Source organism: Rhinatrema bivittatum, chromosome 7, assembly GCF_901001135.1.
Source record: "Rhinatrema bivittatum chromosome 7, aRhiBiv1.1, whole genome shotgun sequence".
In the NCBI taxonomy this organism is placed as follows: domain Eukaryota; kingdom Metazoa; phylum Chordata; class Amphibia; order Gymnophiona; family Rhinatrematidae; genus Rhinatrema; species Rhinatrema bivittatum.
The window spans coordinates 183139392-183158682 of NC_042621.1; the positions used below are offsets into that span (position 1 = coordinate 183139392).

The 19291-nt window shown below is 40.4% G+C and overlaps 1 protein-coding gene and 1 long non-coding RNA gene across 2 annotated transcripts in view; one reads left to right on the forward strand and one right to left on the reverse strand.

Moving 5' to 3' along the window:
* The window catches only part of LOC115095626, a 43703-nt gene extending 35775 nt beyond the window's left edge, over window positions 1–7928 (forward strand). The window contains exon 3 of the long non-coding RNA XR_003857829.1: window positions 7719–7928. This is a non-coding gene — a long non-coding RNA (uncharacterized LOC115095626). The remainder of the gene's footprint in view (window positions 1–7718) is intronic.
* Window positions 1–19291, reverse strand: part of TMEM72 (transmembrane protein 72) — an 83941-nt gene that overhangs the window by 14943 nt on the left and 49707 nt on the right. The window contains exons 2-4 of the mRNA XM_029609612.1: window positions 7306–7372; window positions 7146–7217; window positions 3864–4003 (exon numbers count right to left, since the gene is read on the reverse strand). Coding sequence (XP_029465472.1) covers window positions 3864–4003; window positions 7146–7217; window positions 7306–7372 — 279 coding nt within the window. The remainder of the gene's footprint in view (window positions 1–3863; window positions 4004–7145; window positions 7218–7305; window positions 7373–19291) is intronic.

The following is a 19291-nucleotide window of genomic DNA, read 5'->3' on the forward strand; positions in this document are numbered from 1 at the left end:
TTTAGCCAAAAGATCTTCATTCAAAAATTGGAAGAAGGATCCAACAGAAGAAAATAGGATAAAGCATAAACATTGGCAAGTTAAATGTAAGACATTGATAAGACAGGCTAAGAGAGAATTTGAAAAGAAGTTGGCTGTAGAGGAAAAACTCACAGTAAAAACTTTTTAAAATATTTCCGAAGCAGAAAGCCTGTGAGGGAGGCAGTTGGACCGTTAGATAATCGAAGGGTTTAAAGGGGCACTTAAGGCCATCGCAGAAAGATTAAATGATTTCTTTGCTTTGGTGTTTACTGAAGAGGATGTTGGGGAGGTACCCATAATGGAGAAGGTTTTCATGGGTAATGATTCAGATGGACTGCATCAAATCACAGTGAACCTAGAAGATGTGGTAGGCCTGATTGACAAACTGAAGAGTAGTAAAGCACCTGGACCGGGATGGTAACCACCCCAGAGTTCTGAAGGAACTAAAAAATGAAATTTCAGACCTATTAGTAAAAATCTGTAACTTATCATTAAAATCATCCATTGTACCTGAAGACTGGAGGATAGCAAATGTAACCCCAATATTTAAAAAGGGCTCCAGGGGCGATCCGGGAAACTACAGACCGGTTAGCCTAACTTCAGTGCCACGAAAATAGTGGAAAGTGTTCTAAGCATCAAAATCACAGAACATATAGAAAGACATGGTTTATGGAACAAAGTCAGCATGGCTTTACCCAGGGCAAGTCTTGCCTCACAAATCTGCTTCACTTTTTTGAAGGAGTTAATAAACATGTGGATAAAGGTGACTGGTAGATATAGTATACTTGGATTTTCAGAAGGCGTTTGACAAAGTTCCTCATGAGAGGCTTCTAGGAAAAGTAAAAAGTCATGGGATAGGTGGCGATGTCCTTTCGTGGATTGCAAACTGGCCAAAAGACAGGAAACAGAGAGTAGGATTAAATGGACAATTTTCTCAGTGGAAGGGAGTGGACAGTGGAGTGCCTCAGGGATCTGTATTGGGACCTTACTTTTCAATATATTTATAAATGATCTGGAAAGAAATAAGACGAGTGAGATAATCAAATTTGCAGATGACACAAAATTGTTCAGAGTAGTTAAATCACAAGCAGATTGTGATAAATTGCAGGAAGATCTTGTGAGACTGGAAAATTGGGCATCCAAATGGCAGATGAAATTTAATGTGGTTAAGTGCAAGGTGATGCATATAGGGAAAAATAACCCTTGCTATAATTACACAATGTTGGGTTCCATATTAGGTGCTACAACCCAAGAAAGAGATCTAGGTGTCATAGTGGATAACACATTGAAATCGTCGGTTCAATGTGCTGCGGCAGTCAAAAAAGCAAACAGAATGTTTGGAATCATTAGAAAGGGAATGGTGAATAAAATGGAAAATGTCATAATGCCTCTCTATCGCTCCATGGTGAGACCGCATCTTGAATACTGTGTACAATTCTGGACGCTGCATCTCAAAAAAGATATAATTGTGATGGAGAAGATACAGAGAAGGGCTACCAAAATGATAAGGGGAATGGAACAACTCCCCTATGAGGAAAGACTAAAGAGGTTAGGACTTTTCAGCTTGGAGAAGAGACGACTGAGGGGGGGATATGATAGAGACGTTTAAAATCATGAGAGGTCTAGAACGGGTAGATGTGAATCGGTTATTTACTCTTTCGGATAGTAGAAAGTTAGCATGGGGCACATTTAAAACTAATCGGAGAAAGTTATTTTTTACTCAACACACAATTAAACTCTGTGGTTAGTGCAGTTAGTATAGCTGTGTTTAAAAAATGTTTGGATTAGTTCTTGGAGGAGAAGTCCATTACCTGCTATTAAGTTCACTTAGAGAATAGCCACTGCCATTAGCAATGCTAACATGGAATAGACTTAGTTTTTGGGTACTTGCCAGGTTCTTATGGCCTGGATTGGCCACTGTTGGAAACAGGATGCTGGGCTTGATGGACCCTTGGTCTGACCCAGTATGGCATTTTCTTATGTTCTTATGAAAATAGTGCAATTTAACAGTCGTAGAGGCAATCTTATAAAAAACACAATATGAAAAATCAAACCTTTTTAGAGCCAACATCAGGGTTAAATTTATTTTAAATAATTGATCTGCTTGTACTGCCAAGTATACCTTGTACTTATTATGTAACCTGGGCCACACTGGACCAAATTATTTTGTGAAGTTGAAGAATATAAGATATGTAATAAATAAATAATAAATGAATATGCATTAGGAAAGTACAAAAAACCCTACAAATTTATGCATAATTGGTTGCTAATATAGCTTTTATAAATTATTATTTTATCTTTACATTTTACAACCAGTAAACATCTTCAGTGAATAGCCAACCAGGCAAGGCAAACATATCAAATACTTACAAAGATACAAAGGAAATCTAAAGACTGTTTTTCCTTATCCACAATCTATGGTGATCCATAATAAAAACCCTCAAATTTAGACATCAATATTCAAAAGATAAGAATAATCTAAATAGGGCCTACAGCATCCAAGTCAAGATGACTCAGCCAATGGAGATCTTGGTTCTTCTTTGTCATTAAAAAAAATCCATGAGTTGGGGTGGATCAAAAAAGACATATTTTTTAAACTGATATTTAACTAAAGAGCACCAACTTGTGACACTGCTGGCCTCATCCAAAGAAACTGCCTACGTTTCTTCTGAGTATATCTAGTGACATCCGAAAACATTTGTATATTACAATTAAAGAAAACAACTTTTTAAATCTTAAGAAAAGTTTGCAATAGCCATTCTCTATCCTTATCCAAAGTTAGAGAAATAAGCAAAGTTGCAGATATCACAGATTTGTCCCCTAATTTCTCAAAAAAACTAGTCAAATTTAACAAATCCATATCATGTTGTACTTCCAATTGTTGGTCTTACATAGGCTCTTTATTGAATTGAGGCACATATTATACTCTTGAAACAAATGGAATATTCTTATCTGGAATTTTCATACACTCTCTAAGAAATCTTTTAAAATTTCCATAGGAAACACAATAGAAATCTTTACAAAATTAATTAGACATAGATTAAAACGCCTAGAATGATTTTCTAATAATTCCATTTTCCTCGGTATCACCACATTATCTTTTATCAAATAAACCGCTGTATTCTTTGTTCCATAATTGTATTCTCAACTTGATCTAGTCAGGTTTTAATAATATTAATCTCAGACTCATATTCCCCAACTGTAAATTTTTTTTTTTTACATTTTAGATGTAATGTTTTGCAATTGAATGGTTAAAGATTGGCCCATAGCTGCAACAGCCTCCCAAATATTCTCCAGTCTTACTTGTTTTGGATTCTGTAATATGAATGAATCTGCAGGAAAGCTCCTTCTTGGCCAAACCTGAGAATCTGAGTATGACCTATACTCTCAGCAATGGCATCTTGTAGTCAAAATGGTCCCCTGATTGAGAAACATCACGGAACCAGCAACATCTCTTGCTGGTACAGTAAAATGACTCTTGGCTTGAATTTTGGCACCTCTCTTCCTCTCTCTAATTGCTGACATATATGTGGAAAAACTGAGAAGTCCTATGGAAGACACACTAGCACTAGCTGTGCTCAAGCAACCTCTTAAAATTAGGAGCATACTTACGCGCGGTTGGTGCATTTTAAAACATATGCACACAAGTGTACGCACAATAATAAATTCCAGCATATCCTAGTTCATGTGCCAATATGCCCGTGTATGGGCACACGTTCGCTTGTTTTAAAATTAGTCTTTATGGAGCTTGAGGAAATTTTGCTGTGGGGCCATTGTGCTTCAAATAAGTATATACTTTAATTAGAAACTGAAGCCAGGCTCATAGTCCCCTGTACATTTACCTGGAATGGTTACATGCCAGACAAGGACTGGATGAAGAAAGCAGGCAACAGACAGCAGTACGTAACCCAGGAACTTCTGGAAACCTCCAAGTCTTGCTATTTTCCTCCAGCAGACATATATTGTCAATTCTGATTGGCAACTGAAAGACAATACATTTTCTTTATTTAAGGCAGTGATTCTTAAACCTGTCCTGGCATCACACCTAAGTGGTTTGGTTTTCAGGATATCTGTATTGAGTATGAATGAGATATGTTTGCATACATTAGTATATTCCTCCAGGACAGGGTTAAGAACCAGCAATTTCACAAGGGTTGTCATACAACAATAAATATTATAAGACATAATTAAAACCTTACATTTGCACCGATTGCCATCTATACATGACAGCAAATCACTTTGGCCCCTATGCTACAAAATTCTTGAGCAGTTTAAATGAAAGGAATATGTCTGTTAAAAAGGCATAAACTGCTTGATAGGTTTATGTTTTAACATGGGGAAATATTGAACTAATTTATCACAGGTTTTGCCCTTAAGCATAAGCATATGGGAGAAAATTGAGTAGACTACATGGGCCCTATGGACCTTATATCTGTTGTCATTTTCTCGGTTACTATGTTCTTTACAATGACAGAAATTTACATAATTAAGCCCACTGTTTCAGGTGAAAAGGCATGGGAATATAATCTGCAATAAGATTGGCTAGGTTAGGTAAAAATGTAAAGTGAACAGTAATGTGTTAATGTTGCATGAAAACCATGTATACTGCTGAAACTGGAGGGTATATGTAGGCTGAAAATCTGTCTCTGTTGTTCTGATTAAAAAAGTGAACTTGCATAGATTTGCATACATAGGATTTTCAAAGAAATGGAATTCTAGTTCACTGTAATGACTTTTTTGCTCTGCTAATTTATTTCTATTTTATAATTGCATATATTTCATTTAATTTCATTTATTAGTATTTATCAATCGCTTTCCAGATAAAAATCACCCAAATCAATGAAAAGCAACATATAAAATTATATAAATATAAACAAAAACAAGACTAAACAGTAAATACTTTACCTTCCTCAAAATTTAATATATAATTGGGTACATGGAAGAGATGTAGATGAAACAGGAATTTACAATTGAATAAAGAGGCAGCCTTAGTTAATATACATTCATAAAACGTCAACCTGGGATCTAACATTATGGAAAGGACCTTGCTGTCCTTAATAAGAACCATGAGCAATTTGGTAAACACTGTTCTGCCCATTTAATGGATGAAATTGTTCAATTATTTAAACTTTAATTATATAGAGGTATTGAGCCATAATTAGCAAAGATATTCCCAAAGCTAAGAAATGAGGAAAAAATGTGTATTTTATTGAATTGGTTATTGTGGAAAAAAAGCCCTGGGACTGTTATGAGATAAACCTACTTTGGTAAACTAAAATGTATAGGAATACATTTCTTAACACAAATATAAAAAAGTAATTCTCTTCTTAGGCCTGGATTCACCATTCTACAACAGAATGGTGAATCCAGTGTAAGGGGAGGGCGGGCCTGCGAAAGCCGGCAGCCATCGCACCACCATGGTGTTATCGCTGCCGGTTTCGCACCCAATAGTGCCCCCGTGAAAGGTGGTGCTATTGGGTGCGCTACTGGTGATAACGGTCCTTACCTTATCACCACCAGCAAAGATACCGCCGCTTCTGCCTCCTCGCTGCCCTGACTCCTCCCCTCGCTGCCCCGATTCCACCCTGACTCCGCCCCCGACAAGCTATCGCACGCGAAAAGGGACTTTTTGCGTGTGATAGCCTTTTATTGCTATGCAATACCATTAGAAAATGACCCCCTTAATGTGGTTTAACACACAACTACAAATGTATTTCTATAATTAGAAAATATCTGTTGGCCATAAAGAAATATAAAATTGTGTTTTCTGGGTTGAATAAGAGTAAATTTGTATCTATTTGCATACATAAAAATTATGGAAAGTTTGAGTTCCCTTTTATTTTGAGTTAGTTGCATACTTGTATTTCATTTTTCATGCTTTATTTTTATAAAAGCTAGTGTAATTCCATGTTGAAGAGTTTTAGATTAAAAAGCAAAGATTTGTTATAGTGTTAGATTAAATTCCATATATTATAATCCAAGTGATAGTAGGATGTGTGTGTGTGTGTGTGTGTATATATATATATATATATATATATATATATATATATTCAACATCAAATAAAATTGAGATAAAAAGAAAAACTATCGTACATAAATAAGATCCCCTTTGGGTCAGAAATGTGTTTGCTGAGGAGCATTCCTAAATGGATCCTTACCAAAGAAGAGAGTAAATTGGTGGCCTAACTAATACATGTGGCTTGTTTTACGATAGCTTCATTATGAAAATATGCCCCAAAGGTAGAACATTGGCACAGGCAAGTGCAGAACACTGCTATTCTTGAAAATTTTATTTTCTTGCTCAAACACAAATCTAGCCTGTATTTCAGAATATGGGGTCTATATTGGTCTTCTAAGCCACAGTCATAAAATACGCAAGCACATTTTCAAAATTAATGCTTGTTGGAACCCACATGGATAACTTTGTTAACTGATTTCTTAATTAACATATGTATCTTAGATTCACTTTGTTATAATAACTGAAGTGGAAACATTGATCTATATGTACAGCTATCATATGCTTTGCACAATCGCTACCATGTTTATCTATCTTCTTGTGTTATATGCTGATAATATAAATAAAAAGTTAAAAAAAAAGAAAAAGAAAACCCAGGCCAGTACAAATTTAGAGTCAGACTGAGATGACACTAGAGACGGGCAAAATGATCATGATCATAAACCTTGCCTTGAAGTGTGTATTTTCCTACAGACTACCTATTGCTCATGATAATGCAAACTGCATAGACAAGGGTCATTATGAGAGAGCTCCTCATCATTTCATTGAGAACACCCTTTCCCCACCCCACAATATTTCAGAGTGCATTTTGAAAGAGAAAGGGAACATGGTTAGCTTATTGGTGGGGGAAAAAAAAAAGAAGAGGAACAGTTAGCAGGTCTGCATCTAGTTGTTCTGATTTGCAGAGCTTTATCCCTTATAAATATCTACTGATCAGATTAATTGGTTGTCTGCTGCTTCCTTAATATCCTCTGTGAACTTTGACAATATTAATTTACCTAGCTCTGCTGACACCTTCTCCTGCTCACTTTAGTGGACTCACCACTTGGGTAATCGTCACTCATTACTTATAAACTGACAGGCAAGGCAGGGCATTGCCAGCACTTACGTGAAACATGAGGATAGCAGAAGGTGGAGAAAGAATGACAGCTCACAAATGGCAACAGCTGCTGCTGCAAATCTTTAAAAAATGGAAATAAATAGAATTATTGTGATGGATGAATGCAAACAAAATACAGAACAGGGATAATATATATATATATACTTACAGCAAATAGTAGCCCAGGCTTTTGAACTGTGTTTGCAATAGTGTTTCTATTCCCACGCCAGTTAACACTGTTTTAATAAGTAAAATAAAAGAATAAAAACATAAGCATTTTAGAATAACATGAATGGTAAATCATGCAAAACTTATGAAATATATGTTTTGCTATACCTAGGGAACACAATTTTATAACAGCCCATGTAGGGCTGAAGTCCGCATGTACTTTTACATTTTAAGCTAACCAGAATGAAGTTTGCAGTAACAATAATGACCTTTAAGATAGGTAATATTTCCTATTATTGCTCTGGAGAGTTACTAGTGATTAGTTTTACCTTGAACCCTCAGCTCAGGGAATTAACGATGAATCATTCTTTCTTTCTTTTTTTTTGATCCAATAATTTCCTCCTCCTCCTTTAGACTTCCAAATCAATCGGAAGCAAGGCTGGGATCAAGCTCTGAGTCTTCATTCACAACAACCAGATTATTTCAACTCTATTTGAAGCACCAGTTCTTTAGTTGGGGCCATGCACAAAGACTTCTTTTGCAAACCTGCAAGTATAACACCTAAAACTGGCCACTAGATGTCACCTTTATGTAATGACTATTACTCCTTTCCTTCCAGGGGCTGTGAATACTAGGGATGTGAATCGTGTCCTCGATCGTCTTAACGATCGATTTCGGCTGGGAGGGGGAGGGAATCGTATTGTTGCCGTTTGGGGGGGTAAAATATCGTGAAAAATCGTGAAAAATCTAAAAATCTAAAAATCGCAAAACCGGCACATTAAAACCCCCTAAAACCCACCCCGACCCTTTAAATTAAATCCCCCACCCTCCCGAACCCCCCCAAATGACTTAAATAACCTGCGGGTCCAGCGGCGGTCCGGAACGGCAGCGGTCCGGAACGGGCTCCTGCTCCTCAATCTTGTTGTCTTCAGCCGGCGCCATTTTCCAAAATGGCGGCGAAAAATGGCGGCGGCCATAGACGAACACGATTGGACGGCAGGAGGTCCTTCCGGACCCCCGCTGGACTTTTGGCAAGTCTCGTGGGGGTCAGGAGGCCCCCCACAAGCTGGCCAAAAGTTCCTGGAGGTCCAGCGGGGGTCAGGGAGCGATATCCCGCCGCGAATCGTTTTCGTACGGAAAATGGCGCCGGCAGGAGATCGACTGCAGGAGGTCGTTCAGCGAGGGTTCCGGCGCCTCGCTGAACGACCTCCTGCAGTCGATCTCCTGCCGGCGCCATTTTCCGTACGAAAACGATTCGCGGCGGGAAATCGCTCCCTGACCCCCGCTGGACCTCCAGGAACTTTTGGCCAGCTTGTGGGGGGCCTCCTGACCCCCACGAGACTTGCCAAAAGTCCAGCGGGGGTCCGGAAGGACCTCCTGCCGTCCAATCGTGTTCGTCTATGGCCGCCGCCATTTTTCGCCGCCATTTTGGAAAATGGCGCCGGCTGAAGACAACAATATTGAGGAGCAGGAGCCCGTTCCGGACCGCTGCCGTTCCGGACCGCTGCTGGACCCGCAGGTTATTTAACTCATTTGGGGGGGGTTCGGGAGGGTGGGGGATTTAATTTAAAGGGTCGGGGGTGGGTTTTAGGGGGTTTTAGTGTGCCGGCTCACGATTCTAACGATTTATAACGATAAATCGTTAGAATCTCTATTGTATTGTGTTCCATAACGGTTTAAGACGATATTAAAATTATCGGACGATAATTTTAATCGTCCTAAAACGATTCACATCCCTAGAATACTTCCTTCACTGCATCTCCAGCCCTAGCTGATCCTGGCACTGTTGACTCTATGTAAACCGTTGTGACGGTAATATACTGAACGACGGTATAGAAAAGATTTTAAATAAATAAATAAAGATTATTATTTAAATTGATCTTGAAGATCTCAGCCTTATAACTACTATGGTGTCAATCCAGCATTGAGGTGTAACATGTTTAGCATGCATGCTAAAATTGCTTTTAACATGCTACTCAATATGTTAATGATATGTAGAGCATTTGATTGCTAATAAAAAGTGGCCAGATTTTTTAATATTCACACTAGGGGGCCGATGCAATATGGTGCGCTGAGCCGAGCGCACTGTTAACCTGCAGTCGGACATGGGTAGAATAGGCGCTAATCAATCCCATAATGCAATAAGAGGATTAGCGCATATTCAATGTGTGTCCAATGCGGAGTGAATCTAATAGTGATCATCACATGCAAATACATGTGAATGAGGCTATTAGGCATTCATTCTCAATGCAAAAAAAAAAAAAAATGTGCGCCTCGGACGCACATTTAACTGTTATCTATTAATGTCTGTCTGGAGCAGGTGTTAATAGCTGTGCACATCAAAAAAAGTACAGAAAGCAGAAAAATCTGCTTTTCTGTACTGCCTCCTACACGTTGTGATGTTAAGTAGGATAAAAAATAAAAGAAATAAAAGTGTAAAAAAAAAAAAAAAAATTGACAGTCGCACACATCATGAAAACTGACACTGAGTTTATCGGCGTCGGTTTTCCTTACCGGCGGACAGCCACGAAAACCGACGGAGATAAACCCGGCATCGGTTCTCGTGACTACCGTTTGCCGCTAAGGAAAACCAACACAGAGTCTATCGGCGTTGGTTTTCGTGATGGCTGTCTGCCGCTAAGGAAAACCAACGCCAAGTTTATCAGTGTCAGTTTTCCTTAGCGGCGAACGGTAGTCATGAAAACCACACCGGGTTTATCTCCGTCGGTTTTCATGGCTGTTCGCCGGTAAGGAAAACTGACGCCGATAAACTCGGTGTCGGTTTTACTGGCGGTCACGAAAACAGATTTGTGCGACCCTAGTGCATCCTTGTTAATGCGACCCCCTAATTTTAATATTGCATGGTGCCCCCCTTGGGGGGGGCCTGGGGCGAGTTAAGAAAGCGTTAAGAGAGCGGGCGCTGACTGTTCAGCATCCGCTTTCTATGCAACTTTATTGCATCAGCCCCTAGGATGGTAACTTTCAAACCGGTGCGAGTGCACACATTTGCGCACATACATCAGCCCATGCCCAGGTACATGGCTATTTTATAACATAAAAAACAAAAAAAGGAACCACAACATGTCTTATTACTGTGAATACGAAAAAAACAAAAAGACAATCAATCACTTCTCTAAAACTGTATATTCCCGATGTGCTGCTACTTGTTTAGGAATTTTTGTTAGAAACCGCATCTGTTCCTTATGTAAAAGATGAAGAATAGAGCCCACGACGGCAGTGAGGTCACTTGCCGTCCGGACTACTCGTCACTTGCGGCGTGATTGTTTGCGGATTTGAAAGTCTATGTTTAAATTAATCCATGCATTGGTAATCATCTGTTCCTTATGTAAAAGATGAAGAATAGAGCCCGAAAACGGCTGGTGTTTCGCGAAGAAATTCGCTTCTTCAGGAGTCAATTGAATAAATTCCAATGAATCTAGAACAGATGCTATTTTCAAAGAAAAAACATATGTCAAAAATTATATATTGATAACGTTAAATACTTAGCTTCGGGTGTTACAGCAAACGCCAACCTTCATCCCGGACAGTGCTGTCTCTCATGTGAATTTCTTTAGAACGGGACAGGACAAACCCAGAGACATTGACCCTTTAAAAAAGCCCGCGTTTTTTGTGAACGTGGTGACGTGTGACGTTCCGTCTCACTGACGGCATGTTGCTATGGCAACCTATCAACTTACTTCAACTTTCAGCTGAAAGTTAGAGTAGCCTGCTTCTCTCTCTCCTTCATCATAGCTAAAAGAGAAACAGAAAGGGAGAGGTGTCTAATGCTTATCTGTGTTGGGTATTTTGAGTTGAAAATGTTAACAGGTATACTAATGTATAAAAGAAATCTGCCTTGAATCTTCTATTTATTGAGCATTGAGCATTGAGAACTAAACTCTGCTACTGCTTGAATGTATGGGTATAGTAATTGATGTAAATTTTAAGCTCCTGGAAAAAAATGCTTCCATGTTTAGAATGATTTAGAAACTGAGTTGGGAAACTGACTGAATATTTGGCTGCAGTAATTGTTTCTCTGAAAACTTTAAGCTGCTGAAAGTGTCACTCTGATTATAGTGGTTAAGATTGCTTAAGCCTCATGAGTAGTGGAACTAAGAAAAGCTTCAGATATTTGTACTTGTTGTCAAGTCAATTTAAACTGTAGGAATCTGAGGGTATCTGTGAGCAGATAAAGCTAGGAAGAATTATTAAGCCCTGTAGATTAAGCCAGGAACCTTTCAGAAGAATTTGTCTATAGCTGGCAGAGACTCAGAGAACAGGCAACCAAAACTGTAACTGGTTAGTTAGTCCTAACAGATTCTGGATACCAAGGTGAAATACTGAGAGTAGGAAGAAGGGCTATCTAGTGAAAGGCATTTGTTATGAGCACTGCTTTGAAGATGAAGAAGAGAAAATTATTAGGAGCTAAGCAAAGCTGGGTTTTGGTTGTACATTTGTTATTATCTCTAAACCGCCTGGAAACTTGCTAGCTCAAATAAATAAATAAAACAAGATCCAGTGTCCAGGGGAATTTCCATCTCTACTATCCGGCTAACTTAGCCAGGATATTCAGTGGTGCAGCTGCACCAAATCTACCCATCTATCTAAATGTTAGCCAGAGAAATTTATCCAGCTAACTTTAGACCTCCTCAATAGGAGGTCTAACTTATCTGGCTAACTTACAGGGTCATTTATCAAATCACATTATGGCGTTTTCACATGTGAAAAACACCTTAATGCATGTGATAAGCACCATAATGCATGGTGCGATGCAAATTTTTAAAAGGGGTGGGTTTTTGGAAAAAGTGGGCTAGCTTCACGAAGCCATAATGCACTATATGCCACAGTTTTAATGTTGAAAATAACTACACCTTTTTCAGTTTCTTTAAGTTGTGTGATATGCCATAATGCAGTTATTGATTTTTTTGCAAATTCCATTTTGTGCATTTTAGGCTGGGGAGGAGCTGAGGGGGAGTGGGAGAGAGAGATAGCCTCTGGGTGTTGTACCATAGTAAGCAGCTATTTATGCTACTATAGGAGGCCCACCTAGAAACTCAAGGTGAGGTTTAGGTAGTAGTGTAGGGGTTAGGGACCACTTTTACATGCAAAGTGAGACGTATGAACAGAACAATACACTCTTGTGAAGTTTTGATGTCCTTCGGAGTGAGGAAACTCACACAATGATGAGATTTGTACAATATGCTCTCAACCTAGCTTGATGTTACCCAGGTAGAGAGTCCTTTTCACCAAGAAATGCTGTTAACTGAGGAGGATCAAAAATATTTTTCCATCGATAAGCAGGCTGCATTAGCCATGCTTTCTTGGGTGACATCATCCTGATGGCGCAGTTTGGAATCTTCTCCAAGTAGCAAAGCTGTGGTGCTCTGCTCATGTGTGGCAGTTCCCATGCAAATCTCCCGCTTGGATCTCCTCAGTTTTTTTCTTCCACGTCAGAGTGCAGATGTGGGTCTTCTCCACTCCTCAGTTTTTTGATTTTTTTCACATACCACGATACCTCAAACAGCATTTTTCAGTGCTGAACATGTCAGAAAGGAAAGCACAGGGATTCAAATCTTGACAGTGTGGACATATAATGTCTGCCACTGACAGGCACAGTTATTCTTATTTGTGCCTCGTTCTGAATCATGACCAGGCGGCCTGCTCCCATTCTGGATGGATGTCTCCGAGGGCCCAGTGACAGAGAGCTGCAAAGATTGCCAAATTGCGTGAGGCGGAGGTAAAATTTTCGTCAGGCAGCTATTTGCCATCACCATGACACTCCGTATACTCATTGGCAGGCCCAGAGAAACACCATAAAAAAAACCACAGAAGATCGTCATCGGTTGACCCGGGTACTTCCTTGTCTACACAGGCTAAACCCATGGAACCAAAGGCATGTACACCTAAGGGCAATGCTTCAGAGCTAGGCAGAAGCATATCAAGCTGACACATGCGTCATCAGTCCCATTTACAATGATGCCATTGGGCGAGCCATTGGTACCAAGAAAATCTGCGTCACACAGCTGAGCACCTGATGCAAATCAAAGCGACGTACTACGGAGCGACATATCATGATGTGAAGCACCGCACAGTGATGCACCATGCAGTGACGCATCATGGAGCGACATACCCTAGAATGAAGTGCATCGCAGCAACATAGTGTCTCAGAGTAACTCACGTCGACACAATGCACCAAGGATGGATGCAACACCATTCGAAGCACCATGGTGCAATGCCAGTCGGTCCGATGCATGAAACTCAGCTCATGTAGCCTTGTATGAAGTAATATCAAAACACCCTAAGCAGGTAGAAAAGCTGGCTCTTAAACAGCTTAAGCCCACCACTTCCTCTCACAAGTGTCAGGCTCCCAGTGAGACAGCTTCATCCCATGAGCCATCACACAAATGAAAGCAAGTGCAGCAAGCAGACAGAGATGAACTGGAACAAATCTTACAGACGTTTTTCCATGAGCCATGGTCCTCATCTGCCAGATCCCCATTGGTGATTTCTTCAGGGTCACCACAGAGCGACTGGAAGTCTGCTTGGGCTTGCCCAAATCTCAGCCAGGAAACACAGAGAACTATACTACCAGGAGGAGTTATATCCTCGGGATAAGATCCCAATACAAGAGCCACCACAATTCCGGCCACTCTGCTCCCCACCAACAGATATCCATAGATCACTGTCTCTCCTCTAAGAAGGCAAGCGTTACCCAAGGATTCTCCAATTCACTACAGGATTCCCCTGCTGACAGCTCCATCAATATCTCCGCACACAAACTCAAAACAGACTATGGCACAGATTACATCAATAATAACGAGCCTGATCTCTATATTATATTCCAGGGTGCAGGCTCCAGAGTTCAGCAATCACCCTGACACATACCCTTAAGAACCACATCCAAGGTCTCCGCTCAGGTCACATAGCCCAGAGCCTTCGGTATCAGGTATAAATTCCCTGATCATTGTTGGTGATCCAAGTGCTCCACCCTCCCCGCATGCGGACTGCTCATCACCATTATCGCTGTCCTCATATACCGGATTAACTTCTGATGAACCTCAAGAGCCACCAGAACACTTATCTCTACCAGAGGACTTAACATTCCATATTCATAGAGAAAATGGGGAATATACTAAACATGGAGGTGAGAAAAATTCCAGACCCACGCAAGGCGGTATGCAGCATCCTAAAGATCTTAGAGGTCCATCTGAGTCCTCTGCACTACCTTCTCTTGCAGTCCTAGACAAGGGAGTCCCCACACTCTAAACTTCCAGTGGTAAGGAAACTTGATCTGAAGTTTCGCCTAAAAAAATCACAGTGCTAGGGAATGGTCCAACTCCCACATATATCAGGTGTGGTCGAATTGGCTATGAAAGTGAAGAAGACCAAGCTTCATGCCAGCACTCCACCAGGGAAAGATAATAAAATCTTAGATGATTTCAGATGAAAGGCTTTTTACAGCTCAATGTTAACATCTAGTATTGATCAATATCAGTTCTACATGGTACAGTACATGTATGAGTGTGTCCAGCAGTTGAAGCCCTTTGTTCATTCAGAGTCAGGTGAACAGATATCACTGCAGCCTCTTCAAGACCTGGAGGAAGGTATGAGACATCTATTAAGGTCAGTATATGAAGCGATCGAGACAAAATCACGAACATCGACAACCTCAATAGCAGCATGCTGCATAGTGTGGCTAAGGGCAAGCGTGATAAGAGAGGATATCCATGAAAAACTAGTAGACCTCCCCTATTTAGGAGACAGCCTGATTGGTGACAAGTTAAAGGAGATAGTCGCACAAATCAAGGAACAAAATGTGGTGGTACAGTCCTTGATGCTACCAATAGACCAGCCACCTACTTACAGGAGATATTACTCCCAATAGAAAAACAATATTACAAACAATATGGGCAGTACCCCCAAGCATGTACCAACAGCTGCACCCACAACAACAATAATCTCTACAAAGAGGGCGCCAATGGGAAAGGAGGCCTCAAAAACAACAGCAGCAGTCAACTCCTAAGAACCAACAGGGTTTTTAAGTCAGCCAGGCCACAGTTACTGATGGTACTCGGGGGCAGTTTCAGCACATTTTTCAGTATGGTCCAGGATAACATTGGGCTGCTGGGTGTTAAACATCATCTAATTTGGATACCATCTAAATTTCCTGGATCTCCCTCACTTAGCTCTTGTTGTTTGGGATCTTTCTCACATCACACAGTTACAACAGGAAGCAAGGAAACTGTTAGCACAGAAATCTGTACAGCATGTTCCACCAGCACTCGCACACAAGGGCTTCTATTCCCTTTACTTCCTTATCCCAAAATGGACAGGGGATCTTTGTTCAATCTTAGACCTCTGCCCACTCAACAAGATATTATGGAGGGAGAAATTCAAGATGATATCTCTCAAGACCATACTGCCCTTAATACAACTGAATGATTGGATGTACTCACACGATTTAAAGGACACTTATGCACACATTACAATGCACACTTCATGCTGGCAATACCCATCTTTCAGCTAGGATGTGAGCACTACCAGTACAAAGTGCTCCCCTTTGCATTCTCATCTGCCCCGAGAGTCTTTACCAAGTGCTTGGCGGTAGCTGTGGTCCATCTTCACTGCAAAGGACTATGTATTTTTCCATATCTAGATGACTGGTTAAGAGTATCCCCAACAGCAGAAGCTATACAAGGGGATCTACAAACAATGATAAGTTGCCTGGAAGAACTGAGTTTCATAATCAACTACGAGAAGTCAGTCCTTCAACCAACTTGTTCCATACAGTTCATTGGAGCAACCATAGATTCCACTTCCATGAGAGCATTTCTTCCCAGGGACAGGCAGCAATGCTTGCGACTATTAGCTCTTCAACTAAGATACCGCAACAGAATGAGTGTGCGCAAGCTTCTTGTCCTACCCGATCATATAGTGGCAGCCATCCATGTAGTGTCACTAACCAGACTATAAATGAGGAGACTATAGTGGAGCCTAAAGGTGCAGTGGTCACAATGAAGTTAACCAATGTCTACTACAGTGACTCTAACAAACTCCATGAAGCAGGACCATGCTCTTACCAACTGATTCTTTCAACTGATGCCTCCATCTGAGGTTGGGGAGCACACTTACTACATGGGGGCAATGGACAGCTCAAGAATCCAATTACCAAATCTTTTAGAACTCAGAGCGATTTGCAATGCACTAGTAGTATTTGAATGTTTTCTGAGGGGTAAAACAGTAATGATCCACATGGACAATCAGGTCACCGTGTTTTTCATAAACAAGCAAAAAGGCTCAGGTTCCTTAACCCTTTGCAGAGAGGCGACTCTAATATGGGACTGGGTGACCAAACATTCGCTATAACTGATAAGCATCCTGCTTATCAGATATAGCGAATGTGCAAGTGAACAAGTTAAGCAGGATATTTCAGCTCCATGAATGTGAACTAGACCAGGATGTGGCCGATGACATCTTTGCCCAGTAGGGTCATCCAGACATAGATCTGTTTGCAATGGAGCACAACACAAAGCTGTAGAGGTCCTCCTCACTTCTGCCCAGCCCAGGAAGAGAATTGCAAGACATGTTTATCCTGTCATGGTCTACAGGACTGCTATGTACCTTTCTTCCAATTTCGCTCTTTGTTTGAGTGGTACAGAAATGCTTGCAAGACAGGATGGTCATGATTCTCATAGCACTAGCGTGGTCAGTCAACCATGGTATGCTTATCTTGTACAACTCTCAATTTGACAACCAAGATGGTTGGGAACTTACCAGAATATGCTTCTCCATCTACTTCTCCAGTTCCTTCATCTAATAGCATGGAGACTGAGATCCAAGTTTTAGCACCATTATTACTCCAGAGCATATACAGCAAGTGTTCCTTTCCTCTTGGAAACCTTCTACAAGTCGCAACTACTCCTTTAAGTGGAGACGTTACACAGAATGGTGCAAAATACATTCAGTAGACCCTCTTGATTGCATACTAGAGCTCTTACTGGACTATTTTTACCATCTATCCCATACAGGTCTTCAGATGTCTGTAAGGGTTCATCTCAATGCTTTTGCAGCTTATCACCATAAACTTGGCAATCTCTCCATAGCTACACATCCATTAATAGCCCAATTCATGAAGGGCTTATTCTATCTGTGCCCTCCAGTGAGTAAACTAGCATTCCCTTGGGACATCAACATAGTGCTAAGGGCTCTTATGGAAAGACCGTTTGAGCCTATGCGAGCTTCACTGCTAAAGTATTTCACATGGAAAGTTCTCTTCCTCATGACAGTTACCTCCAGGAGAAGAATCAGTGAACTTCAAGCCCTAGTGGTTACCCACTGTACCTTCAATTCTTTCATGACAAAGTGGTACTCAGGCCACATCCAAAGTTCTTACCAAAAGTAGTTACGGCCTTTCACCATAGTGAGTCATTCTCTTTTCCGACTTTCTTTCTGAGACCACATCAGAATGAGAGAGAAAAAGCATTGCACATCTTAGACTGTAAAAGAGCTTTGGCATATTACAAGGAAAGAATATAAAGCTACAGATGAGATCCACAACTGTTTGTCTCCTATGAACCCAATAAACCAGGGGTAGCAGTAACAAAGAGAATGCTCTCCAACTGGTTAACAAGTTGCATTCAACACTGTTACCATATAACCTCCCTACCTCTCTCCGGAAATATTAAAGCTCATCAAGTACAGTCTACAGCATCATTCTTGGCACATTTGTAAAATGTGCCTATTGTGGACCTTTGCAAAGCCGCAACTTGGTCTTCAGTTCATATCTTCGTGGATCACTATTGCCTGGACAAACTGTCAAAAACTCTGACAGTGCAGTAGGCAGAGCAGTGCTGAGCACAGTAGAACAATCCTAGAGCCTACGACAGAGGTAGACAGATTGCAAAAAAAAAAAAAAAAATCAAATAACAGTGAACAAAGAACAGCATGCTACCATGCAAGACAAATTAGCAACCCTTAGCTTGGGACTCCCCAAGAAAGCATGGTTAATGCAACCTGCTGATCGGAAAAAAAGCAAGTTTGCTTACTGTAATTGGTGTCTTCCATAGATAGCAGGATGGATTAGCCATTCTTACCTGCCCACCTCCCTGGCAGTCTCTAAGATAACTAGAATCTTTGACGACTGAGGAGACCCGAGTGGGAGATTCACATTGGAACTGCCACGCTTGAGCAAAGTGCCACAGCTCTGCTACTTGGAGAAGATTCAGATCTGCACCGTCAGGATGATGTCACCCAAGAAAGCATGGTTAATCCATCCTGCTATCTACGGAAAACACTGTTTACAGTAAACAAACTTCCTTTATATTTGTTAGACTGAAACTTAATAATGCATTTACAAGGATATTTCAGGAAAAATGATGCTCCAAGCTGTAGTACTGCAGGGCTTATCAAAAAGAACTGCCTGTGTTGCTTCTGAGTGCTCCTAGATACATGAAACATTCTAACAACACAATTCATAAAAGAAACATTCCTGATTCTAAGAAAGAGACACAATAGTAAATCCCTATTAGAGTCCAAAGCAAGGGATACCAGCATGGTGGCTTTTGAGACTGACGCTTCTTCAGGTTTAGTTAAAAACAAATTCTGCTAAATTAAAAAAATCAGTAAATCAATATCATGTCTTGAAGCATTATTTTGTCTAGGCAGATCTTCTCTTCTAGACTGGGGAACATAATAAATCTTAGAAATAGGAGGAATATTCTGATTTGGAATTTGTAAACATTCTTTGAGAAATCTTTTAAACAGATCAATAGGTGTGGCTGATAAAAGTTTAGGAAAATTCACGTCGAAGATTACATCTGGCAAAGTTCTCCAAGAATTTAATTTTCCTAGACATATTCATGTTATCTTTAACCAAGGAATTTATCAAAACTTTTTGTTCCCCATAATTATTTTCAACCTTCTCCAAACATGTTTTAACCATTTTGAGGTCTGCCTCCTGCTGAGCCACAGAAACTGTAGCAGAATCT